The following is a 27,812-nucleotide window of genomic DNA, read 5'->3' as shown; positions in this document are numbered from 1 at the left end:
CAAAACTAATTGGATAATCTTTGAATGAAAATGAAAGTTACTACAATTTTTTGTATTTGATATTGGTTATTATAAATGTTCTTGAGAGCAATGAAAAAAGATTTAGATATATCACTAACTAAGTCAATATCCTTACATGGCAAATCACTTTATTAATATACTTGTAACAGAAAATGTGATAAGGTAGATGCATCTTTGGATGAAAGTACATTTTATAGTAAAATGTCAAACATCAAGTAAAAACAATTCTGATGGGAAAATCAAACTATCAACATATCAACTACACATATATATATGATGCATTGTGTTAGGTAAAATGATGCATGATGTCAATAATTTTATATAAACTACTTTGTTTCCAGTGCCCTGAATAATCTGGATCCTACAAAGTTCCTGTTGATGGAAGAATGAGAATTCTCAACATGCCGTTGAGAACAGTACCAAAGTGGCCCAAACATTATGGATTTGATATAGTGGGTGATGGACCTTGTTATGTGGTTAATGTGGAGAAACGGAAGGTAGCCTACGGGGCGGGCTTGATGGCTGGCGATCAGATTCTGGAACTTGATGAACAAGATGTCACCAATCTATCATCAGAAGATTTAAAATCTTTGGCCAAGAACAGCAGATCACAGCCGCCGACACTCGGTGTTGTAGCTCGCCGTCAACAGGTGGAGCTAGTGTGCAGTCGGACTGGAGGCTGTGGGTTCGAGGTCTACGGGGAGAAACCAGTGAAAATCCAACATGTTGATCAGGCTTCTCCAGCTTTTGTCGCAGGACTTAGAGAAGGTAACTGATTTATGATGTCAACAACAATGAGTATCATATTGTTTGGTGACTTAAGCGGTAATTTACATTTGGTTGTGTCCTTTTTGGATTGAGGGGTTGTGCTCCAATTGTACTATTTGTTTGGCAAACCAGCTCCCCCTCCCCCCTTGTACCACTACATTGCTTTGTTATTGATATACAACATAATGCTATGGAAATATAACTCTGATTTGTCACTTTGGGGTATTGGGTCTGTGGGGTGTATATAATTTTACCTATAGTGATACAATGAAAGTAAACTTGATTTGCTTATTTGAATTTGTAAGGCAGCTTTGATTTAGATTCACATGATGTGTATTAAATACATGTATCAATGTACACAATGATTGTCATGGTACCCAGGTTAATCAACACTTTTCTTAGTGAAAACAGTAAAGGATAACTTAAAGCAGTCTGAGGAGCAATATTTAAGTTTAAGTCACTAAATATGATATTTGTTTCCTGTTTCAAGACATTAATTTTAAGACATTAGCTTTTTATAGTGAATATGTATACGTGGGTTTTGTCTGTATGTACCTGGTGATAAAGTCCTATAGTGAATATGTGTACCAGGTGATATAGTCCTATTGTGAAGATGTATACCTGGGTTTTGTCTGTGTGTACCAGGTGATATAGTCCTATAGTGAATATGTATACCTGGGTTTTGTCTGTATGTTCCAGGTGATATAGTCCTATAATGAATATGTATACCTGGGTTTTGTCTGTTTGTACCAGGTGATATAGTCCTATAGTGAATATGTATACCTGGGTTTTGTCTGTATGTACCAGGTGATATAGTCCTATAGTGAATATGTATACCTGGGTTTTGTCTGTGTGTACCAGGTGATATAGTCCTATAGTGAATATGTATACCTGGGTTTTGTCTGTTTGTACCAGGTGATATAGTCCTATTGTGAAGATGTATACCTGGGTTTTGTCTGTATGTACTAGGTGATATAGTCCTATAGTGAATATGTATACCTGAGTTTCGTCTGTGTGTACCAGGTGATATAGTCCTATTGTGAAGATGTATAACTGGGTTTTATCTGTGTGTACCAGGTGATATAGTCCTATAGTGAATATGTGTACCTGGGTTTTGTCTGTGTGTACCAGGTGATATAGTCCTATAGTGAATATGTATACCTGGGTTTTGTCTGTGTGTACCAGGTGATATAGTCCTATAGTGAATATGTGTACCTGGGTTTTGTCTGTATGTTCAATGTGATATAGTCCTATAGTGAATATGTATACCTGGGTTTTGTCTGTTTGTACCAGGTGATATAGTCCTATAGTGAATATGTATACCTGGGTTTTGTCTGTATGTTCAATGTGATATAGTCCTATAGTGAATATGTATACCTGGGTTTTATCTGTGTGTACCAGGTGATATATTCCTATAGTGAATATGTATACCTGGGTTTTGTCTGTTTGTACCAGGTGATATAGTCCTATAGTGAATATGTATACCTGGATTTTGTCTGTGCGTACCAGGTGATATAGTCCTATAGTGAATATGTATACCTGGGTTTTGTCTGTATGTACCAGGTGATATATTCCTATAGTGAATATGTATACCTGGGTTTTGTCTGTGTGTACCAGGTGATATAGTCCTATAGTGAGTATGTATACCTGGGTTTTGTCTGTGTGTACCACGTGATATAGTCCTATAGTGAATATGTATACCTGGATTTTGTCTGTGTGTACCAGGTGATATAGTCCTATTGTGAAGATGTATACCTGGGTTTTGTCTGTATGTACCAGGTGATATATTCCTATAGTGAATATGTATACCTGGGTTTTGTCTGTGTGTACCAGGTGATATAGTCCTATAGTGAATATGTATACCTGGGTTTTGTCTGTGTGCACCAGGTGATATAGTCCTATAGTGAATATGTATACCTGGATTTTGTCTGTGGGTACCAGGTGATATAGTCCTATAGTGAATATGTATACCTGGGTTTGTCTGTGTGTACCAGGTGATATAGTCCTATAGTGAATATGTATACCTGGGTTTTGTCTGTGTGTACCAGGTGATATAGTCTTGGAGGTCAATGGCGAGTGTGTAATGAGGACAGACGATATGACCGACGTCCTACAAGGAAATCTTCGCAGGATAACTATTGGGATCATTCCTGTCGGCAAACAGAAGGAGACTAGTGGTCCAATCCGGAAAGTTAAACATAAGTCACCAACAGGGGGAAGCAGGATACAACGAGCCCGTAACCTCCATGACAAAGTATGTGAACAAGTATTGATGTATCATTAGGGGAATATCAGAAGTACTAGTTGTTAAGTAATGTAGTCCTCTCAGTCTGGTTATCACGGTAAGCTAAAGACTGAAAAAATGTAATCCCACTTTTCAGCAATGTACTAAAGCAGTTATTCAACAGTCAAATGTGTTTCTTTATTGGGGAAAATATATAAAAGTATGCTTCTTTGTTGGCAAACTGTTATATTTAATAAAATTTTACAATTTGAAGATACTTGATAAAATGCCAAATTTGGGTTTTTGGCTCCGTGACTTGGTCTAAAATGGAAGTTGTGATACCCATATTTAAACATTGGTGACTGAAAAGTCACTTATTTGGTATTTTTGCTTCCTTGTCTTTAGATAAGACCACAGGAATACAGAAATATAAATTGTTTATGAGCAGGACTTTATTGCCATTATAGTAAGATCTAGATACCATTCATTACTTATTGTTTACAATAACCAGGTATAAAGAATAATAAGAGAGCATGACTTGTTAGGTTTGGTGTTGATTGATGTGTTAGTACTTCTGACAGCTCTCTTCCATATTAGCTTCTTATAGTGGGTGAATATTTAATCCATATACAAAGTCCACAGAGGCAAACTAAGGTGACTTGACTGTAAGCAACAGAGATTCTAGCTGTTGGCGGCATGGACTTTATGATACCATTTTATAGGTTTTAACTCCCCTAATCTGTACTTGCTAAAAGAATCCCTTTATATTTACACTAGAGGTAAGAGAGGTTGTTAGAGCCCTGGTTATCTTGTGTAATAAAAGCCTCACCTGTAGAGGTATGGGCCTATCAGGTGTACAGCCTTAATTATTAATGACCAATCAGACGAGTTGTACATACCTGGTAATTGATTGGACAGGTGTGCAATACTACATTTATGACTTAAGTTGGGACCAGCACTGCTGATATCAAGCTTCTTATATATATATCCAGTAGCTTGTCTCATAATCTATTGTCTATTAAATTACATGTGTAGCAGGATTTGGCTGGGTCAATCATTGGTGACCATGTGTAGTGGGATTGGACTGGGTCAATCATTGGTGACCATGTGTAGTGGGATTGGACTGGGTCAATCATTGGTGACCATGTGTAGTGGGATTGGACTGGGTCAATCATTGGTGACCATGTGTAGTGGGATTGGACTGGGTCAATCATTGGTGACCATGTGTAGTGGGATTGGACTGGGTCAATCATTGGTGACCATGTGTAGCAGGACTGGACTGGGTCAATCATTGGTGACCATGTGTAGCAGAGTGATATAAGGGTCTTGTATGTCTTTGAGGGCAAAGATTTTGAAAAAGGAGGGAGGAGTGTAAGCGGGATTGGACTGGGTCGACCATTGGTGACCAGGTAGCTCAGCGGTAAAGCATTTGGCTAGTGTTCGGAAGTCCCCGGTTCAAATCTCAGTCTGGCCACTACATTTGTTCCTCTCCTGTTACACATGTAAGACACTACAACCGAGTTAGTGAGCTGTGATTTATTAAGGAATATGTGCCTCTACATTTTACAATAAAATATATCCTACAATGAAGTCAGCCATACCTGTAGGGGCATCATCCTGTAATGTCATTTAGCGACTTTTATATCCCACCTCTTATAACACCTGTTGAGTATGTGTTGGTGTCTGTGGTGATTGTCCTCTGATAACCTAATTAGTCATCCTTTATAGTAGTGCCTCAGTAATTCAGACTGGTTAAAGGAAAGCACCTCACACACATAGTTAGTATAAGCTTATAAATAATTCACACTGTTTTGGAAGAGAACTCCACAGAGTGTTGAGGATTTGTGAGGTAGGCTCTGGGTTCTGTCCCCTGGCTGAGACACACCATAGTTTATAAACATTGATAAAAATAGTAGTGTCTGCTCCTTCCTAGTGCTCAGCACAAAGGAAATGGGACAACTGGTTTGCCTGTTATCAGTATAATGTAACCAATTTGATTGAAGATTGAAATTTTTGGTAGGTGTAACTTTTATGTTGAATAAAAAATATCCCCCAATTCCCCTGGGATGGGAGCGAGATTGGTTGGGTTAGAGAAACCTTGATGTCTTCAAAGTCACTTATTTATCTTCTATCAGTTTCAGACTACATGTGATTTGATTGAAGATTGACTTTTTTGATAGGGGGTGGGGGTTATTTTTCATGCAGAATAACCCAAACTTGTTGAAATTGCCAAGAAAAAGTTATTAAAATATTGCCTTGGGGGTGGTGATTTCTCTATTTTGGTCACAGACACTAAAAACTGCCACCCTCAATTTTGCTCTAACTAAATTCAACTATTTTGAGACAAAATATATTGTATTTAAGTAGGGGGGGGGTTACATTTTATGCAAGGGGGTATGTTTTGTTAGGGGTATGAAAAGTAGCTGGATGCTTTTTATGCAGTAGGTACATTTTATGCACGACACCGGTTGAGGTGTGCTCAATGTTCAGTATCTCTGATGGCATGCTGAGATTGCAGTATGCACTATAAAAAGAGCAAGAAGAATCTCCACTTTTATAAGAAGACACAACACGAACATACTGCAGTCCCACAAAAATATGCACATATTTCACACACGCAATTTAAAACATCATATAGTAGACGTATACATGGGGACAATTCTTAAATGACCCTAGATGTTAATAAGATATTAATCTAATCAACCTCAGTAATTAGTCCCCTGCTGGTGAAACCGGAGGGGACTACAGTGTTTGTTCCCGTCTGTTTGTCTGTCTGTCTGTCTTCACACAATGGTTAGCATATGAGAAGATACAGCTTGGGATTGAATTTGGGGTCAAAAGGTCAACTACAAAGGTCACTGTTACTGAAAATAGATAGTTTCACAAAATATTGTTTTTCAAATGATAACTTGAGAAAACATCAACAGATTTTAATCAAAATTTACACAATGGAAGCCTATGAGAATATACAGTTTGGGATTGAACTTGGGGTCAAAAGGTCAATTACAAAGGTCACTGTTACTGAAAATAGATAGTTTCACAAAATATTAGTTTCCAGACAATAACTTGAGAAATCATCAATGAATTTTGATCAAACTTCACACAATGGTAGCATATGAGAAAATACAGCTTGTGATCGAATTTGGGGTAAAAAGATCGACTACAAAGGTCACTGTTACTAAAAATAGATTGTTTTACAAAAAATTAGTTTCCAAATGATAACTTGAGAAAACATCAACAGATTTTAATCAAAATTTACACAATGGAAGCCTTTGAGGAAATACAGTTTGGGATTGAACATGGGGTCAAAAGGTCAACTACAAAGTTAACTGTTACTGAAAATAGATTGTTTAAATATTTTTTGTTTCCAGACGATAACTTATACAATATATGGAATATACCATATTCCTTACAGTAAGGGTAAAGTGTCATGTCCTGGAATGGAAGCTTGTCAACACAGACTTATACATTAGGTCTTTTAGAATATTAAAGTCTTCAATGTCTTTAGATGATTTGATTGGTCAGCAGAAGGCTTGACGAGTGCTAACATTCATAAATCTTTCATTGGCAACAGAACAAGAATATTCCTGTCTGCTTTAAAAGACATTGATGTATAAGCTCTTAAAAATATTTCCTCAATCAGAATAGCACAGAAAAGTCAAGTAACATGTCAAAATTGATGATATTATTGACAAAAATAAAGAGGGTTATATCTTTTCCCTGCCAAAAGGGAGTTTTACTTATGATGCATTGGATAAAAAAAGTTTTTGTTTCATCAAATATATTCAAAGAGAGAAAAAAAGGTCGGTAGAAAAATCTGTATTCCATGCATAAACTGAACAAAAAAGTTTAAATATCATGATAGTTAATACTGTTTGGTGGATCTTGAGGTGGGGTTAAATCAGCAATGACTGGTGTGTAATGTCTCTAATATAAACCTTCATTTCACAGATGAATGAAATTCTTGGGGATGATTATGAGAAAAAGATGGCAGTTGTTGGAGTAATGAAACAGTTTGCTGAGGACAGAGACATTGATATTCTAGCTAGAGCACTGGCCGTTATTCTTAAAACTCCCCACCAGCAGAGAATAGTTAGACAGATCAGGTATGTAGATGGTATGCCCTTATTAGGTCCACAGTAGTATAGCACACTTATTTAACATTTCTTAGTAAAACCAGCTCTTCATAGAATAGTTAATGCAGCCATTAACGAAACTAACATACTTGTTTTAGGGTAAAGTTACGCAAACATGAAAGGTGTTGAAAGTAAGAAGTCAAGCATTAACATTTGAATTGAAGATTTTAAAGTTTTGTTCACATTTGAAATTATTTGTATTAACAAAAATGGATGAGTTAGTTTATGATTTTTTTTTGATACAAACATTTTCAGACAATTTATCCCTCCCCGTAAACGAACTCGATTTGATGAGACACTTAGACAACAACAAAGCCTTTCAGCAAACGATAAGTTTCACTCCAGTAAAGGGGATTCAAGGGGTCTGAACAATCGCAAGCATGGCATCGTCAAGTAAGTATGAATATATAATTCACCCCCTAGAATAAGTTGGTATGGACAACGTTAATAAAGGATTCAGATATATGCTAACAGTACTGAAAATCAAAATTCTAGATCCATTTCCTCTCTATGAATGTTTGTTATTATACAGGGCTGTACAGGTCGTCAGAAATGGTGGAAACTTTGGTTTTGTGATCAAGGGCAATAACCCAGTGTTCATTGAGACAGTGGATCCAGGTGGTGCTGCGGAGAGGGCTGGTCTTCAGCCAGGCGACCTGATCATGAAGCTCAATGGCATCGACGTAAGGTATGTGACCATTAGTACTGTTAACAAAACATTGACTGTAGTTTATATAATAAAGCCGCATCAGGCTTTAACTTCATAGAAACAGGGTGAGACATAATGGCAGGAGCCAACAACTAACTACCCATCCAAGTGTATTTGTTTATTTCCATCTATTCCTTACATTTACAGTTTTTCACGCAAATAAATGTTATCTATTCTCGCGACAGTTGCATATTTTTTAATGAAATATCCATATTTTTTTCTCTCCCGTCATCGTCAACGAATTCAATTGAACAGCTGAATGGAATTGAGTCATTCATATGTTCCCACCAAAAGTGGGGTCATAACCCGACGTTGCTACGCCCGCAACTATTCCTGTAACAATAGAATCACCGCACATGTTGTACTATCATTATGCGCTGATAATGATAATACTAGTAAGCATGGTTATTGACTCCATGTCAGTGCAAACTGTAAATATAGAATCTGAATGATATACTGTGTTGTTTATACAATACTCTACTGTGTTGTTTTAGTGAATCACTCTTGTATTGCAGGCGATGTGGACATTCTCACTTGGTACAGTTGTTCCAGGATAGTGGCAGTGCTCCCCTCATAGAGGTGGTCCGACTAATGGATGATATTGACAGTGAGTGACTGTTATTGTGACTGCATTATCAGGAAACTGTATGATCCATAGATATCGCTAGATAATCCTACACTGAAGGGAAACCAGAACATCTTCACCTTTAAGATTTTCTTACCTTTTGAAAAGGTTGCATTTCGATAATTAATTATTAATTTTTGACTTTGACAAACCTGATATTCTGAATGAACATGTTAAAAACTGTAATTAGAATTTTCTGAATTTGCTCAAAATAGATGGTTTCCATGGAGGTGGGACAGGTTCAGTGATTTCCATGTCGACTGTGTCTAGTCATGCTTCCTCAGCCTGGATGACAGCAGAAGGCACACACAACACTGACATGGATGGCAACACTTTCAAACAAAAGGTTGGTATAGCAACACATTCAAACAAAATGCTGGCATGGCAACACATTCAAACAAAATGTTGGTATGGCAACACATTCAAACAAAATGCTGGCATGGCAACACATTCAAACAAAATGCTGGCATTGCATTACATTCAAACAAAAGGTTGGTATGGCAACACATTCAAACAAAATGCTGGTATGGCAACACATTCAAATAAAATGCTGGCATGGCAACACATTCTAACTAAATGTTGGTATAGCAACACATTCAAACAAACGGTTGGTATAGCAACACATTCAAACAAATGGTTGGTATGGCAACACATTCCAACAAAAGGTTGGTATGGCAACACATTCAAACAAAAGGTTGGTATAGCAACACATTCAAACAAAAGGTTGGTATAGCAACACATTCAAACAAAAGGTTGGTATGGCAACACATTCAAACAAAAGGTTGGTATGGCAACACATTCAAACAAAAGGATGACATGGCAACACATTCAAACAAAAGCTTGGTATGACAACACATTCAAACAAAAAGTTGGTATGGAAACATGTTTAAACAAAAGCTTGGTATATATGGCAACACATCCAAACAAAAGTTTGGTAACAAAAGGTTAATGGCATGACACAAAAGAGGGGGCCACAAGCCCTACACCTCTGGGTCCCATGTAGGGCAGTTGCCAGGTACTGACCCCTGGTTGGTGGTTTTTCTGAAGGTACTCTGGCTTTCCTCCACCAACAAACCTGCCACGTCCTTACATGACCCAGGGTGTTAATAGGACGTTAAACTAATAAACCCAAACCCGCATGACACAACGTTCAAGCAAAACCTTTGTATAACAACATGATTGGCATGGCTAACGGGGAGTCTGCATGTTATGAAAATAACTTCATATCAATTTGGTCACTTATAATTATTGCACTATAGGATATTGCAAGGGAAATATTTTGATAGCAACGAAATTAGTTGATTACAGCTGGATTTTAATTTCTTTTTAGGCTCATTACCTGCTGACTTCTAAAGAAAGATCAAAGATGAAGAAAGCCATGCTAGACTATGATATGTCAAGGTCAGTTGAATGATCGTTTGCCAATCTTCTTCCGATTGAATGAGGTGAAATTTCTATAGTTTACACATTGTGAAAAGGTGAAAGTCATATTAGTTGTAAATCAGGTTGAGTAAATATTAAAGCAGAATTGTTTGTTGCAGAAATATCGTGGAATTATTCAATAGCCTGTCGCAGGTAATGGACACACCTTCTAAGAAAGTTCTATGGAAGTTTATCTTGGCTAAACTACCTTCAGCTCACCAGGAGTTCTGTATAACGAGGATCAACCACCCACAGCACATCCTTATGGGTACGACATTGTAGTATATCTGTCAAGCTACTGAAATAGTTTTTGATAAAGCAGGGAAATAAAGAAGAAAAATTGGTTTAATGCAAGTTATGAGAGTGTTTTCTCCTTGCACTTGTCTTCTTTTTTGTAACCCTGGTCAATACTAGCCGCAATATACCGCTCGGCTTGAGCTTGACCTGTTGAACATCATCCAGAGGTCTGAAGTTTGATCTTTTGCGGAGACAATGATTAAATGAAATCCTGCACTCTGTTACAGTTTGTTAAGTAAAATATTTTTTTTTACTGTTACAGTTTGTTAAGTAAAATATTTTTTTTTAAAAGAGGAATATACTACATAGATTTATCTTTCAGATGTAGCGGACTCCTCAAACCCAGCTAATCAGTATGATAAAAACCTCGGCAAGGACGTACCCCCACCATGGGCCCTGAAAAGTAAGTGGTTTGTAGACTCGTGCAATATGGAAATACAATATTTAGTCCAAATTTTTAAAAAATGACACTCATCCTGTAACGACAGGCTTTGGTTGATACATGTGTAATAGGGCCATGCACATTTCAGTACAGTTTTGATCTGTGTATAAAGACCACCTGGCTATAAAGACTTTTTTTGCCATAATTTAGTGGTCATTATAGACAAGTTAAACTGTACATGGATTGTTCTGTCGTTCCTTCACTGTGAAACCTTTATATTACCTAACTTCAATATATGATATGGCGGCAGTGGGAAATTTATATCTTCGTGCACAGACATTTCTAGATTTTTCTGTTGCTTTAAGGTGCCATAATTGTCATTATGATTTCATGTACTTTTTCCCATTATGTTAAAATGATCACTTCTTCAAGCAAGAGTACTTTGCCATATTGACATTGATCATTTAAATAGCCGTGTTATTTGTTACGTAGATGGTACAGAAGCCTGGGGACAGACAGGACCGCACCTAGCATCATTCCAACAACAGGTGGAGTACCTGCTCACGTCTAGGGAACGCTCACAGCTGAAGAAAGCTCTCCAGATCTACGCTGAGAACAGGTCACATATTTCTGCTGAGTAAATAGGACAGATGTTGTGTTAAACATTTATTTAGGAGACTTTAATATATTGTTACCACCCATCAAATATCAAAGTTCATAAAGTCTTGGAATACATTGAAATTTAGGTTTATACTACACAAAGTAAAAATGTCTCCCATTATGAAATGATTATATGCATTTTTACACTAAATTACTCCATGATTATCTTCTTGTGACAATTGGTAGAGGATTTCCATCATCAGATTGACAGCTATGGAGATAATCAAGATCACTTACCGATACATATGTAATTGATTTCACCTTAGCCATGCCATGGCCCAGAGTCTAACAAATAGGAATATCCATGAACACTAAACAAAAATACCTATTTGGCGTTGATTACAGGAAAGTTGAGAACCTTATACAGGATTTAGAAGTGATTTTAGACACACCTTCTAAGCAGACTCTGTGGATTTACATCATTCCTCTACTGGTCGCTGAACATCAGGAGTATGCTCGACATCGGCTCAATATACACCACGACATTAAAGGTGTGTATGATATTGTAAACTGTATGTAATACACTCTATGGCATTCACGGGTATGACTCAATATACACCACAACATTAAAGGTGTGTATGATATTGTAAACTGTATGTAACACACTCTATGGCATTCACGGGTATGACTCAATATACACCACAACATTAAAGGTGTGTATGATATTGTAAACTGTATGTAATACACTCTATGGCATTCACGGGTATGACTCAATATACACCACAACATTAAAGGTGTGTATGATATTGTAAACTGTATGTAACACACTCTATGGCATTCACGGGTATGACTCAATATACACCACAACATTAAAGGTGTGTATGATATTGTAAACTGTATGTAACACACTCTATGGCATTCACGGGTATGACTCAATATACACCACAACATTAAAGGTGTGTATGATATTGTAAACTGTATGTAACACACTCTATGGCATTCATGGGTATGACTCAATATACACCACAACATTAAAGGTGTGTATGATATTGTAAACTGTATGTAACACACTCTATGGCATTCATGGGTATGACTCAATATACACCACAACATTAAAGGTGTGTATGATATTGTAAACTGTATGTAACACACTCTATGGCATTCACGGGTATGACTCACTATACACCACAACATTAAAGGTGTGTATGATATTGTAAACTGTATGTAACACACTCTATGGCATTCACGGGTATGACTCAATATACACCACAACATTAAAGGTGCGTATGATATTGTAAACTGTATGTAACACACTCTATGGCATTCATGGGTATGACTCAATATACACCACAACATTAAAGGTGTGTATGATATTGTAAACTGTATGTAACACACTCTATGGCATTCATGGGTATGACTCAATATACACCACAACATTAAAGGTGTGTATGATATTGTAAACTGTATGTAACACACTCTATGGCATTCACGGGTATGACTCACTATACACCACAACATTAAAGGTGTGTATGATATTGTAAACTGTATGTAACACACTCTATGGCATTCACGGGTATGACTCAATATACACCACAACATTAAAGGTGTGTATGATATTGTAAACTGTATGTAACACACTCTATGGCATTCATGGGTATGACTCAATATACACCACGACATTAAAGGTGTGTATGATATTGTCAACTGTATGTAACACACTCTATGGCATTCATGGGTATGACTCAATATACACCACAACATTAAAGGTGTGTATGATATTGTAAACTGTATGTAACACACTCTATGGCATTCATGGGTATGACTCAATATACACCACGACATTAAAGGTGTGTATGATATTGTAAACTGTATGTAATACACTCTATGGCATTCACGGGTATGACTCAATATACACCACAACATTAAAGGTGTGTATGATATTGTAAACTGTATGTAACACACTCTATGGCATTCATGGGTATGACTCAATATACACCACAACATTAAAGGTGTGTATGATATTGTAAACTGTATGTAACACACTCTATGGCATTCACGGGTATGACTCAATATACACCACAACATTAAAGGTGTGTATGATATTGTAAACTGTATGTAACACACTCTATGGCATTCATGGGTATGACTCAATATACACCACAACATTAAAGGTGTGTATGATATTGTAAACTGTATGTAACACACTCTACGGCATTCACGGGTACGTATACATTCTACAAAGTATAGAACATAAGTATAATGTATTTCTATTTGATATAAACCCATTACAGACCTATATTGGATACATAATTGATATGTTTTCTCTGTTACAGGCCTGCCTCCTGGTAAGTGTTTAGTCCCCCCTCAGGACGATCCAGTGGACACCCAGTATAACACTGATGATGAGTTCACAATAGGTATTGTCCTTCCTTACTCAATCATGTGACTACATGTGATCGACTCTTTCCTCTTATGTCAGACAGTCCAAAACTTCTGTACATGAGTCCGGTTACACTATTCCATTCATTCAAGTTCTATTTTAGCCGTATACTTCCATTTCTTTCGAAGGATTTCCCCTCCCAACTGTTCTTGTTCCTTGAGTTGCCACAGTCACACCTGCCTCTCTCTACCTGAATATTTCTTGTCCTATGTACATTTTCTTCCATAACCTCTTTGATTGATAAGTCTGACTCTCTCCCCATTTACCTTAGTGTTTGATTAGTTTAGCTCACTGTTAACATCCAGGGTCATTTAGGGACATACCAGGTTTAGTGGTACAGGAAAGCTGGAGTACCCCGGCAGAAAACCACTGACCAACAATCAATACTTTGCAAATTCCACACATGCCAATAAAACTTGCAACTCAGAGGTATAGGGCTTGTGGTTATATTTGTTGGGACATCTTAAGCAGTGGGCCACCGTGGCCCAGAGGTGTAGGGCTTGTGGTTATATATGTTGGGACATCTTAACCATTGGGCCAACATGGCCTAGAGGTGTAGGGCTTGTGGTTATATATGTCAGGACATCTTAACCATTGGGCCACCGTGGCCCAGAGGTGTAGGGCTTGTGGTTATATATGTTGGGACATCTTAACCATTGGGCCAACGTGGCCCAGAGGTGTAGGGCCTGTGGTTATATATGTCAGGACATCTTAACCATTGGTCCACCGTGGCCCAGAGGTGTAGGGATTGTGGTTATATATGTCAGGACATCTTAACCATTGGGCCACCATGGCTGCCCAGAGGTGTAGTGCTTGTGGTTATATATGTCAGGACATCTTAACCATTGGGCCAACGTGGCCCAGAGGTGTAGGGCCTGTGGTTATATATGTCAGGACATCTTAACCATTGGGCCACCGCGGCCCAGAGGTGTAGGGCTTGTGGTTATATATGTCAGGACATCTTAATCAGTGGGCCACCATAGCCCAGAGGTGTAGGGCTTGTGGTTATATATGTCAGGACATCTTAACCATTGGGCCACCACAGCCCAGAGGTGTAGGGCCTGTGGTTATATATGTCAGGACATCTTAACCAGTGGGCCACCATGGCAGCCCAGAGGTGTAGGGCCTGTGGTTATATATGTCAGGACATCTTAACCATTGGGCCACTGCGGCCCAGAGGTGTAGGGCTTGTGGTTATAAATGTCAGGACATCTTAACCAGTGGGCCACCACAGCCCAGAGGTGTATAGGGCTTGTGGTTATATATGTCAGGACATCTTAACCAGTGGGCCACCATGGCCCCTTGTTGTTATATGTGTCAGGACATTTTAACCAGTGGGCCACCTCGGCCCAGAGGTGTAGGGCTTGTGGTTATATATGCCAGGACATCTTAACCAGTGGGCCACTGCGGCCCCCTAACTTAATGTATTACTGACTCTGTTTCCTTTATCAAATGGTTCTTGTGAAACCTCCTCAAACTGACTCTCCATTCCAGTGTAAACTTAACTTTCACACACATTTCTGCTTGACCTCTAATGTAGTAACTAGAAATTGTACATTTTGATCAATAGCTTCAATGACAGGAACACTTCCATCCAAAATTGATTTCTTACGCTACATATCCTACCAACTTCTATGGTTTAGCTTGATTCTCATGGAATTATCTAGAATCTTAATTGAATATTTGATGTACAAACAAAAAAATAAATAAATATAAAATCACAGACACACCTTTAATTTCTCTTGTCTTTATTTTACCTGTTGTTATTAACACCTGTCATTATTTTACCTGTCGTTATTACCCCAGTATTTACACCTGGCTCTCTGTTCCACAGTTGGTGTTGCTGCTGCTGCCCTTCGGAGAGGAAGAGAGTACTTGGTATGTTTTAAGTTAATAACATTTTATGTTTACCTAGGGATTAGGAAAATATATCTAACTGCTGTACAGCATATTGGGTAATGGTATATCTAGTCAGAAGCAGAATTAGTTCTGAAAGAGATTTCAATGCTTTACTTCTCATTTAGAGTTCATACTCTTCCGACGATGATATGCCTGATCGAACACAAAAACCAGGAGTAAAGAGGGCTAGGGGACGCCTCTGGAAAAAGATGCATCCAGGTTATGAGCTAGGAGGACGGGATGGTAAATATGGTTTTAAATCGTTAATAAAATCTGTGTGCATGGATAATATTCTCATTAAACAAATGTGAACCATTGTCAGAACTTGAGTCTTTGAGTAAAGATGATGATAATGATGATGATGTAAGACTGTATTTCCATCTATTCTTACTTTAAAGTAGAAGGTTAGAAACACTTCAGTTTGATTTCCTGGTTATCAACAATATCTTTTTTATGCCCTACATAAGGAGACAAGTCTCTCTTATTACCCATGTGTGTCCTGTCCTATTCTACTCTGATATATGGAGGCAGGAACATTTATGCCTTAGAGACGTTTTCCAGGGACAAAGAACATGGATGCAGCTCTAATGAAGGAGTTAGAGGAGACACGGAGAGCTGTTGAGGAGGCAAAGAAAATCTTCCAGGCAGGACACAAAATGGACGGTGATTTAACAGGTTTGACTTTGATAGTTCTGTACATTTATACTTATCAGTATTATCTACATTTGTTTGTCCAAGGCCAAAAAAAAAAATGTCTGTTTAGGGTTACCTGACCTTAATTTTTTTCCCACTTTTCTATGAAAAAAAAATTAAAAAGTCGGGATTTTGATCTCAAACTCTGATTACGGCCATCATTTTAGAGTGAAAGCCAATAACCCTAAACAGACTTTTTTTTTTTTTTTGGCCCAATGTAAATTCTGTCATGTTAATCATGTGAGCCACAAATTAACTGGTTATCTGATTAGTCGTCACTTTTTTGGCCTGATTGACCCATTTTCCAAGGTTATTCCACTGCTTTTAAACACCTTTATTTTAAATGTGCTGTAAGTCCATTAAAAAAGAGTAATGATTTGCTATATTCAAGTTAAAGCAGATGTATTTATATAATGATACTCCATGTTCCAGACTCCGATGATGAAACTGGCATGAAATCTAAGAAGTATGTAACAGTAATTCCAATAAGTTATGCTGAATATGCAGGAAAAGTTTTGTCTGAAGAAAAATCCAAGGAAGTAAAGCACCACCATAGGAAACGAAACGGTGTATCCCCGGTACCTAGTGAAAACAGGAACAGGACACAATACCCTCCCGAGATCGTGTTCAGCTCCACTTGTTCAGATAGTGACAATGATGCAGATGCTGACATTGAAATTGATAAATCTAGATTTTCCATCAAATCTGGAGATTCATTTAATCGCCGTGCCATGACAGCATTAAAGGAGCTAGATGCTGCCATGGCCGCTGAAGTTTCTGACCTTGATGCCACCAGCACTGTTGGCCTAGATTTCCTGAAAGTCTCAGCTGGTAGTGGAGGTGGTTCATCTTCACCTTCACCATCTGGGAAATCTGGGTCCTCTGTCCCTCCCCCAGGTAAGTCTAGGTCCTCTGACTCCCCCAGGTAAGTCTGAGTCCTCTGTCCCGCCCCCAGGTAAGTCTAGGTCCTCTGTGTCTCCCCCAGGTAAGTCTAGGTCCTCTGTCCCTCCCCCAGGTAAATCTGGGACCTCTGTCCCTCCCCCAGGTAAGTCTAGATCCTCTGTCCCTCCCACCACGTAAGTCTAGGTCCTCTGTCCCTCCCCCAGGTAAGTCGGGGTCCTCTGTCCCTCCCCCAAGTAAGTCTAGATCCTCTGTCCCTCCCCCAGGTAAGTCTAAATCCTCTGTCCCTCCCCCAGGTAAGTCTGGGTCCTCTGTCCCTCCCCCAGGTAAGTCTGGGTCCTCTGTCCCGCCCCCAAGTAAGTCTAGATCCTCTGTCCCTCCCCCAGGTAAAATACTGACTAATTTATCATTAATCCATTTTTTATCATTTATAGACTATCCCTATCAAACCCGGCTCAGTTACCTTCAACATCCCACCCATCTCTTCTTTCTCTCATACTACGTAATCATATAAGGAAGGACAAAAAACTATACAAAACAGTCTAATTTCTGAGCATTCCAATTTATGAATATGCTTACATCTCTCTTTGTGTTCTTTAGAATTTATAATCTGGGAAATGTAACTGTCACACTATTTGACATCTTTTCAGAACTGATTTTCATCACTCTAGGGAACTGTCCTGAATTTTGAACAGTAGGCTATGAATCACTCATACACTTATCACAGTTTGGTAATGTGTATAGAACCAGAATCAGGCCAAGTAAACAATGAAAGCTTTAAGAAATGTTAATGAAGTATTGTTGATTTTCAGTTGCCCCGCCACCCCCGCCCCTGCCTCCCCCACCACCACCACCCCCTCCAGGGATGCCGAATGGGACCCCAAGTCATCAGCCAGTCAACGGGAAGATGAACGTCAAGAGGATTAACTGGGACAAACTAGACCAGACCAAAGTAGAGAACACAATCTGGGAACAGGTATGTCATCTATCCAATGTGTAGTAATAGGGGAACTTCTCCAGTCTTGTATACTGTATAAGGAACATTTCTACACATTATATACTTTAGAAGCTTGAAACCACGAAAAAAGTACCCATGAACATTTCATATTATAATGTATTCAATATATATGTCGATGGGAAACATCTTGTTGAGATAATTGCCTGTGTGAATGATAGATGATCTCCCAAATTTATTCAATGCTACTTCTTAAAATGCAGGGTTCAAAATTATCATTCGCCAACTGGCCAAATACGAGTTGACTTTTTAAATGGCAAGTTGAAAAATTTTGTGCTTGCAATTTTTGGCAAGCGGATACATCAGTTGTGAACCAGACATCCAAACACTGTACCATATGGACCTTGAAGCATACATTTCTATATATATGCTGTTCAGTATGTGAGCTTAGACAAAAGCAAGTGATACTTTAATAATATGTTACTAGCTTTCATTTGCACAAAGTGCCATATTCTGAAAATAGTTGTTGTTACACTACACTACAGTGACACTTAAAATGTACCGACATTTATTGTTACCTACAATAAATGAATATAATAAATGTCAATTAATTTGGTTTGCCTTTAATTTTACTTTAAAAGTGTCAAGCAAGTTTCTAATTTGGCGAGTTTTACCAATTTGCTGAAAATGGATAGATGCTTAAAAAATTAAATTCTACCCCTGAAATGTCCCTAAGGTATAGCTACAAAGTACAAAGCAACAAAGATTATATAGTAATTTGACTTCTGGATCATAGGTAGGTGCATTGAGTAGGATGTCATTCTGAAAGCATCTTTGTTCTTTTTATTTCTTATTTGTGAATATTCTCATGAAACACTTCCCATTATTTCTATTTCAGTTGGGAGAAAATGATCTAGAGGATGTTGTCAAATATCTGGAATTGGAGCAGCATTTCAGCACTGGAGCTACCAGACAAAGTGAGTTAATATATTTTTTGTAGATGTAGTAAGTTATAGAATAGAACATAGAATATAACATTCCTCGTTAGGTACTAATGATAAGAAAATGATGTATGGTTTATTTAATGTTGATATTTTGACAGAGATATCTGAGAAGAGACAGGAAGTGTTCATCCTGAATGCAAAGAAAGCCTACAATATCTGTAAGTTGTTTCTAGTTGTTGTATAATACTTTATTTACATAATAGCAAGGATACTAGTTATGATATATTGTGACTTTTTTATTCATCATTGAAGATTATCATGAAACTATAACTAAGGGAAAATTAACAAAACATTGTTATGTATAATTGTAAAAAGTTAATTTCTTGAAAAGTCTGACTTCAGTGTACCTTGCATGAAAGTAAGGAAAATCCTGATAATTTTCCCTCCCTGTAATTTCAGCTATTCTCCTTGGCCATGTGAAGATGAACGTGAACCAAATGAAGCAGGCTCTGTTCCAGATGGATGAGGAGATCCTGACTTACGAACTCCTCCGCCAACTCTTGGCCTTCGCTCCCAATCATCAGGAGGTTTGTCAAATCTCTGATTCTCTTAGATCTGAACACTGCACACTTGTAATTCTATAATTATGTATTTTACATAAGAAGCTTAATCAGAATTCTTTGCCTTAAATTGCAATTTAGAATTCATTTCATAACATGTGTATCAGCTATAATTCTCACATTTCAGATGGAGAGGTATGACTGTTTTGATGGGGACCTGGATGATTTAAGCAAGCCTGACAGATTTGCTTATGAAGTAAGGTTCTATAGATAGTTGTAAACAACAGAGTCTCTGATTCTGAGCATTTGCCATTTACTACTTTCACATATTTAGACCGATCTGGTTAATGAGAAACTCTCTCAGATTTTACATGATGTTGATATAACTGTTATAAAGAGAAAAGTTTGTTGTTTTCTTTATACTGACGAGATCAGTCGTTGAATCCCTAAAATTTAAGTAAATCTGTCTTGAATCTGTTCCATTTGATTATAATACAACTGCACTCTTGTAATAATGTTTATTATGAAACTGTAGATGAGCCGTGTGCCTGGGTATGAACAGAGACTTAAAGCCTTAATATTCAAAGGGAATTTCAATGAGAAGATTGCTGAAATGAAGGAGGTTAGTATAATAACAACAGTACTTGGGGTAGAAATTTCATCATTTCTTTAAAAAATAAGGTTCCATGGCCATGTATGCTTATAGTAGTGTATCTGATAAATATGTGTATTTATATAGATTATATTTTACAATGGATTTTCTCCATTGAAAGAATTTATCAAACCATTGTAATGTACATTGTAATTGTGGGTGATTTGTATAATTTACAGAATTTACAGAACATCAGAAAGGCGTCTGCTGAACTGCGACACAGTAAGAAACTGGCGAAGATATTAGAAGTATGTATGACCAGCTGGGGTATTGAGTTTTCAGTGTAAAAAGACTTGAATTTTACATTTTTATCTGGTTACTTTTCATATAATCTTGCTTGTATCCTTTCTCGGTATTTTCTATAAATCAAAAGATTTGTTGGTGGTATATAAGGTGAAGAAGGTTTTAGTCAATGTAATTAATTTAATATCAACCTAAGACATTGTTTCTGCACAGTTGATCTTGGCCATGGGTAACTACATGAACAAAGGAAACAATAGGGTTGGTGGAGCAGCAGGCTTCAGGATCTCATTCTTAGCCCAGGTAAGTTAGATAATCCTTCTTAGCCCAGGTAAGTTAGGTAATCCTTCTTAGCTCAGGTAAGTTAGGCAATCTTTCTTAGCTCAGGTAAGTAAGGTAACCCTTCTTAGCCCAGGTAAGTAAAGGTAACCCTTCTTAGCTCAGATAAGTAAAGGTAACCCTTCCTAGTCCAGGAAAGTTAGGCAATCGCTCTTAGCTCAGGTACATTGTATAAGTAAGGTAATTCTTCTTAGCCCAGTTAAGTTAGGTAATTCTTTTTAGCTCAGGTAATTAGTTAGAAACACGCAAATAATGTAGATTATTTCTCTTACCTTAGGTAAATTAGGTTAATTAGCTCATTACCTTCTTTAGTTTACCCAGGTAAGTTTTGACCTGAAGCATGTGGCATCCTACATGTACTTAGTTCAGTTTGACAGCATGCTGAAAGCTCAATTTGATTGATTATTTGGTCGAGTTATAATGCTATTTTTGCACCTATTTAATTCATTATTCTTTATGCTGCTATTCATTTTTGCCAGTTGGATGTAACCAAGACAAAAGACAACAAGATGACGTTTATACATGTGTTAGCTGAGGCTGTATACTCCCAGTTTCCTGAGGCTTTATCTGTAGGAGAGGACCTCACCACAGTCCCACTGGCCAGTAAAGGTATGGAACTATACTACTCAAAATTTGCTATGGATCACTTTGACTTTCTAGTATATCAAATTCATTTTACTGTAAAATATTCATAAAAATACTTTAATGATGTCTTTAAGATGTCTAAACACAGGTTCCAACAGAAAAACTATGAAATTTTCACGAGTGCTCGATGCATTACTTGCGAAACAGAGCTTCCCCCAAAAATGACAAAAACACGACAATGGAGCGAAAATAAAATACACGTTAGAAACAGTTTTCTCGTGTAAATTTCATTTCAGCATCTTGTGTGACGTCCCCTAGCTTAAATAACACTACAACATCTCCGGTGCGTGCTCAAAATTAAGTTCTGTTTCCGTTTTGCTGGATGGATAGCCATTCTTCTTGCAGGGCTGTTCCATGTTTTTGCAGTGACTTTGGCTGGTAATGCATCATGCACTCGTGAAAATTCCATAGTTTTTCTGTTGGAACCTGTGGTTAGACATCTTAAAGACACTGTTAAATTATTTTTATGAATAGTGTACAATAAAATGTTTTTGATAGTACTGCAAAATACAGGTGATCCTTAGCAACTTTTGAGTAGTATATTAGTAGGGTGGAATGCCAGTATATACTGCAATAAAAGGCTACCAAGTTTGTACCAATAAATGATATTTATCTTCAAATTAAGTCACAGAGGTCAAATATGCAATATCTAAGAAGCCACACCTGATAATGGGTCTGTACCTTATAATGGCTACCACGTTTGTTTTAATGAATTACCTTAAAATACATTCAAGGCACACGGTTTAAATATCTTAAATCATTTTTCAAAAACCAACTTTCTGTTCCCAAATTTTTGTCCACAATTTGTTTGAGATGACTTTAATTCTCAATATTAAAGACACCTAGAGACCTGATAATAAGCATGTAGACGCCTTGTTGACCTGTACCTCCATTTCTGGGTAAAATTTTGTTTAAAACAATGGTATTCCTGGGTTCTGAGTTTCCCAAGGTCAGCAATCCATACCCACTGAGCTTATTTTTATGACATATTGGTAATGAGCTGTGCTATTAATCAATTATCATTCAGTTTTACTGAAAGGATGGTAAATCATATATTTGCTTTTATTCTTCCAGTGTCTAATATTATGCTGAATCAAGAACTACAGGAACTTAGAAAAGTATTACAGGTATCTTCTGTTGTTACAGAACCTCACTATACTGTATATATGTGTTGGATTCATGACCAGTAACTCACGCTAAAACATCCCACATGTGCAGTGATGATTTCAGTAAAAACAAATTTAGTAAAACAATGGTGAAACTTTGGCTCTACTCAAAGCGAAAAAAGACACATTTTCAAAATGGTCATCAAATGGGCCATTTCTTAAAATCCTTGTATAGAAATATCTAACTAACAATAGAAATGTAATTATTTGGCAAATTTGCAACTGGCAACTTGCTATAGATATTGATAAATTGAATTTGAAAATATCATAAATTCGAAAAGAGACTTCAATGGAACTGAAACCTTAGAAGAATGCATCGTTAAATTATAGTTGTAAGGTCGTTTCTTTATACAGGATGTGTCCAACACACTAGAGAAGTTTGGATCACAGAAGACCAGCTTGGGGATCAACGACCGCTTTCAGGACGTCATGGGAGTATCCTTTATATGTACAACATCAACAAATAGTAAAACAAACCTATAGGGCCAGAGTAATCATAGATAGATGACATGGGTCAATTGAATATAGGACATGATTTATTTATATACACCTACAAGTAGGACAGAGCTAGTGATTGTTCAGATATACCACGACAGAATGTTCCAATCACAAGGAGACCTAGCTGACACGAAAATCTGGTATACCACACTCATATCATATAATTAGGTATGATGGCTTACTCACCAATGAAATGTGTAAATGTGTACGATACAAACCTCCATAACAACAAATTAATAATATACTTGTCTAAACTATTGGAGTGTTCTCATAAATGAGAAATTTTAGTAAAATATATGGACAAATAACAACAATGCGACATAAAAATATACTGCAGCCTCCCAAACATACAGCCATCCACACACCACAACACATTGCAGCATGGGAGGTCGTCCTTAGTTGACCCAGGCTGGACGTTTATCCAATAACTAGACTAAACCAATAACATCCTTATATGTAATAATGGGGGCCTTCTTTTGTAAGAGCATTGTCCTTGACGAGACAGCACTTTATATCCCAGGCCTCCGATGAAATCCAGGGACTTTTCCGACTCCAGGCGAACACCATGGAGGAGTTCCAGACCATGGTTCAGTTCTTCGGGGAGGACTCCAAGAAATCTACCACAGAAATATTTGGAATCTTCTCAGAATTTATCACAAAGTTTGAAGTAGGTTTTTGTTAAGATATTATAATACATAGTGTCAATCAAATGCATTGTATGTTTAGTTTCAAACTTTGAAGATTGTGTAACGACTTGTTTCGCTACGACCGGAGTCATTAGCGTAGAGTAAGAATGATACAATTAATTTGTTTTGCTCTGGGTTCGACTGCCGCGTTAGCTTGCAGATTCCTATGTCTCGCTACAATATTCAAAGGTACTAGTGAGTATGGACAATGGACGACATCAAATTCTTTTAACAGTTTATTAATATTTAACATGTGTAAAGGTGACAAGAAAATACCCGCGTGGCTCAGTGGGAAGTACTGTGAAATGGACAATTTTGCTGCTAATATTCTCACGTTTTCGCTACCAGAATTAACTCCTACCCATCAATGAAAGACCGAGCACGTGGCGCTACACACCGGGCCGATTATCAATAGTTTAACCTCCAATTTCACAAACACCGTTCTCCAGCGAAGATTCTCAAAATATCTCCTTAACGGTTAACCCCGAAACACAACACAGGAGGCTCCCACTCTTTTCCAGCCTACCAACGGCTCTCAACACAAGAGTGCAGACTTTTACTTACTATCGAAACCCGTCTAAAAGCGAGACATGCCAAGTCCGACATTGCACAATTTCACAAGTATTTCAACCTCAAAAATATAGCAAAAATATCGACTGACAGCGAAAAATACACACACAGTAATGTTGATGCATTTCCATACTATACGATAACAGCAAATTAGGGAAAGGATGAGCGACAAATATATAACAATTACATAGGATTCAAAAACACAACCCTCACCTCTCAAGGCCCGGTAGAAAACTGAAAGCCTCGGCGCAGTCCCGAGATCTCGTGCACAGCAAATTCCCGCCAAAGTCTCGGTTAATATAATTTCCGGAATATATAGCAACGAAGCGCACCGCAGCTTCGTTACAATTGTTATTTGGTCATTCAAATGAACTTCCATAACTTTTTAGTGTTCTAAAATATGTTGAACTATGCCAAGATTTACTGGTGCTTTTATATAAATCTAGATCAAGTAAATCCATACAAACCTGTCATGACTAAATATAATGTTATTGTTTAAATTTCTCTTTCAGAGAGGACATCGACATAACATGGTGTACAAACGACGTTAACATCAAAGACAACACTTAGTAAATCTATATTGTACAACAATGGCAGCTTTATCTTTAAATTATCTCCCCTTTTTTCTATTTATGTGTCATAATTATCTCCCTTTTCTTAACTTTTCACAGATAGACAGTTTTCTTACTTTGGTCTGTATTATCTCCCCTTATACATTTCTCTATTTAAGATATTGTCATGTCTGAGTTGTTGTAGCAGCACTATACATTTAAATTACAAAACACAACCAGCAATTGATTTATTTACATGTTTTATATTGGAGTCAATTCAGTGCCTTTAAAGCAAATAAGTGTATTTGAGTGAAAATATTCATTAGTTTTTAGACCTTAAGCCTTGCAAGGCTTAAGAATGTAGTCTCATGGTAAGGGAGATAGATCATGATTTTTTCATACAGACCCTTGAGTTATGACAGTGCCCCAAGCTTTTCAAGCATTTGAATGACCGCGATTTGATTAATACCCCTTTTTCTGAAGTTTGAATTTATGAATAAATTATTTTATTAGTATTAAAAATAACAACACAAATAATCCTATCAATTTTAAATATTAAACTACAGGAAAATTTTGGGGAATGTGAGACTAACCACCTTATGGGACTATTGGCAGCGCATTTGCCAGAAATGCACTGGAACTAGCTACAATTGGTGCCTATTACTGCTAATGGAGCAAAGAAATGTTTGTGCAAATCATTATTAAAACGTCTGTATGCATTTTATCTTACTTGTTTAATATCACTTACCCACTAGGCAATAAAACTGAACCGTATAAAATATCAAATTCATAGCAAGACATTATTTTTTTCACATATAAAATATGAAGGAAAATTATACAGCAAGTCTACAAATTTTGAATTTGACGTCGTATGAGTGGTAAAGTAGATATTAAGAATGATTGTTATGCTTCTTTTAGACAATAGTAATATATAAATGCATGTAAACTCTCAAAATAATTAGGAACCTACAACAAAGTATAGAAAACAGTGCCCAAGTGATTTTCAGAGGCAGTGCTCCACTACGACATATAGGGACCATTTTGTACCCGGCCAAAAGGTACAGTAGGCCGGGTACGTATATTTGTTCTAGGGTTAGATACTCCCTGCCGGCACCATTATTTTTTTTTTTTTTTTTTTTTTTTTTTTTTTGATATTTTGTTTTAAATATATCATGGAAACATGCATATTGTTTTGTTAATAAAATAACTGCAATTAATTTTTATTTTATTTTATTTTTTTATAAATTATACAACTCGTATGATATTTAAAAACTTATTTTTAACTTATATCATGTAATAAACAGATATGATTAGCAAATTCTGTGATACATTCATATGATTTTAGTCTTTACAAAGTTGATTTAATATATAATGTACATGCGATTGATAAAAAATTTCAAACTTTGGTATTTTTGGAGTCTGAGATCGAAATCCTGACTTTTATTATTTATTTATTTTTGTAGAAAAGTGGGGGGAAAATTAAGGTCGGGGGTTAAAAAATTAGGGTCGGCCAGATAACCCTTAACAGGCATATTATTTTTTTTGGCCTTATCTATGTCACTCCTAGTAAGTCAGCTTATCTCTGGATTTTATAACCTTTTGAAGCCTACTCTCCATGATATTTTGTACATATTTACAATTGGTGTCCGTGTTCTTTTTAAGTTTAATATATAATAGACCGTATTTGTTTGTAGTCATTATTGTTGATTTTTTAGAAGATCCCTGCTGTATTCAGCTGGTACAATGGGGTCTGATGAGTTATCTATTAGATGGTTGTCAGCACTATCACATGTCATATACTTAAAAAAAAAAAACTTTGTACAATATTTATAATCTATTTATGATTTTTTTATACTAATGTTTGCTAACTCACCTGGTGTGCCACTGAGCTGAAGACTTGGTGCGATATTGTTCATCATCTGTTATGTGTCTGTTTTCCTACAATTATGATACAAATGATACCGACTCTTTGGGCCTTTTGAGGCTTTGTGTATATATGCAGTGTATGATTCAAAGAGTTTTCTACCAAGGAAGTTCTGTATGTGGTATAAGTTATATCCTTGTGTTGTGGCTCTGTGTTATAGGGACATAGATAACCTACGTACCATTATACTGTATTATGTTATAGGGACATAGATAACCAACATACCATTATACTGTATTATGTTATAGGTATAGATAACCAACATACCATTATACTGTATTATGTTATAGGGACATAGATAACCAACATACCATTATACTGTATTATGTTATAGGTATAGATAACCAACATACCATTATACTGTATTATGTTATAGGTATAGATAACCCACATACCATTATACTGTATTATGTTATAGGGACATAGATAACCAACATACCATTATACTGTATTATGTTATGGGTATAGATAACCAACATACCATTATACTGTATTATGTTATAGGGACATAGATAACCAACATACCATTATACTGTATTTTATCCTGCAACTGTCCCACATACTGACCGATAACTACTGCCGGATAAACTTGTGCTTTATCCGTCAATACGAAATGCTTTATCCGTCAATACGATCACGTGAATTTGTTCCATATCTGACGGAACTTTTTCTAACTTGACCCAGAACTTGAACCTTCCGGTGAATTAAACGTCATTCAGTCCCGCTAAAACGTGACGTCACATTCATCGGAATGACGTCATTTTTACGGTATCCAAAATCTCGTATGGCGGTGTGGTTTTTTTCTTGGCTCATGGCAAAGGTATGTATTGCAAAGTAATTTTTAAACGGGTATATATTGTTTTTTGAGTATTTTCATATTGTTTCAGTGATATATTACACTGAATGGATTTACGGATGGTGTTTGTGAACGCGCTTATTTATTTCCCACGGCAGTAAAAAGGAGTA

At 36.9% G+C, this 27,812-nt stretch overlaps 1 protein-coding gene across 1 annotated transcript; it reads left to right on the top strand.

The window, feature by feature from the left end:
* Positions 1–391: 391 nt before the first annotated feature.
* On the top strand, positions 392–26,696 carry LOC138324222 (delphilin-like). Its single transcript, XM_069269302.1, has 30 exons — positions 392–789; positions 2,838–3,043; positions 6,965–7,119; positions 7,405–7,542; positions 7,682–7,837; positions 8,374–8,465; positions 8,699–8,829; positions 9,814–9,884; positions 10,025–10,173; positions 10,525–10,605; positions 11,077–11,203; positions 11,590–11,735; positions 13,518–13,601; positions 15,459–15,502; positions 15,649–15,766; positions 16,085–16,198; positions 16,649–17,113; positions 17,929–18,092; positions 18,970–19,048; positions 19,174–19,233; positions 19,475–19,602; positions 19,763–19,831; positions 20,111–20,197; positions 20,407–20,475; positions 20,684–20,770; positions 21,286–21,415; positions 22,526–22,578; positions 22,972–23,052; positions 23,621–23,782; positions 24,884–26,696. The coding sequence occupies exons 1-30, from the start codon at positions 408–410 to the stop codon at positions 24,920–24,922; spliced, it is 3,867 nt and encodes a 1,288-aa protein (XP_069125403.1). The 5' UTR covers positions 392–407; the 3' UTR covers positions 24,923–26,696.
* Positions 26,697–27,812: the final 1,116 nt, after the last annotated feature.

The sequence above is a fragment of the Argopecten irradians genome, chromosome 5 (genome assembly GCF_041381155.1).
Source record: "Argopecten irradians isolate NY chromosome 5, Ai_NY, whole genome shotgun sequence".
Classification (NCBI taxonomy): Eukaryota; Metazoa; Mollusca; class Bivalvia; order Pectinida; family Pectinidae; genus Argopecten; species Argopecten irradians.
The sequence above is the reverse complement of the archived record's forward strand: the minus strand, read 5'-3'. Positions and strand labels throughout refer to the sequence as shown.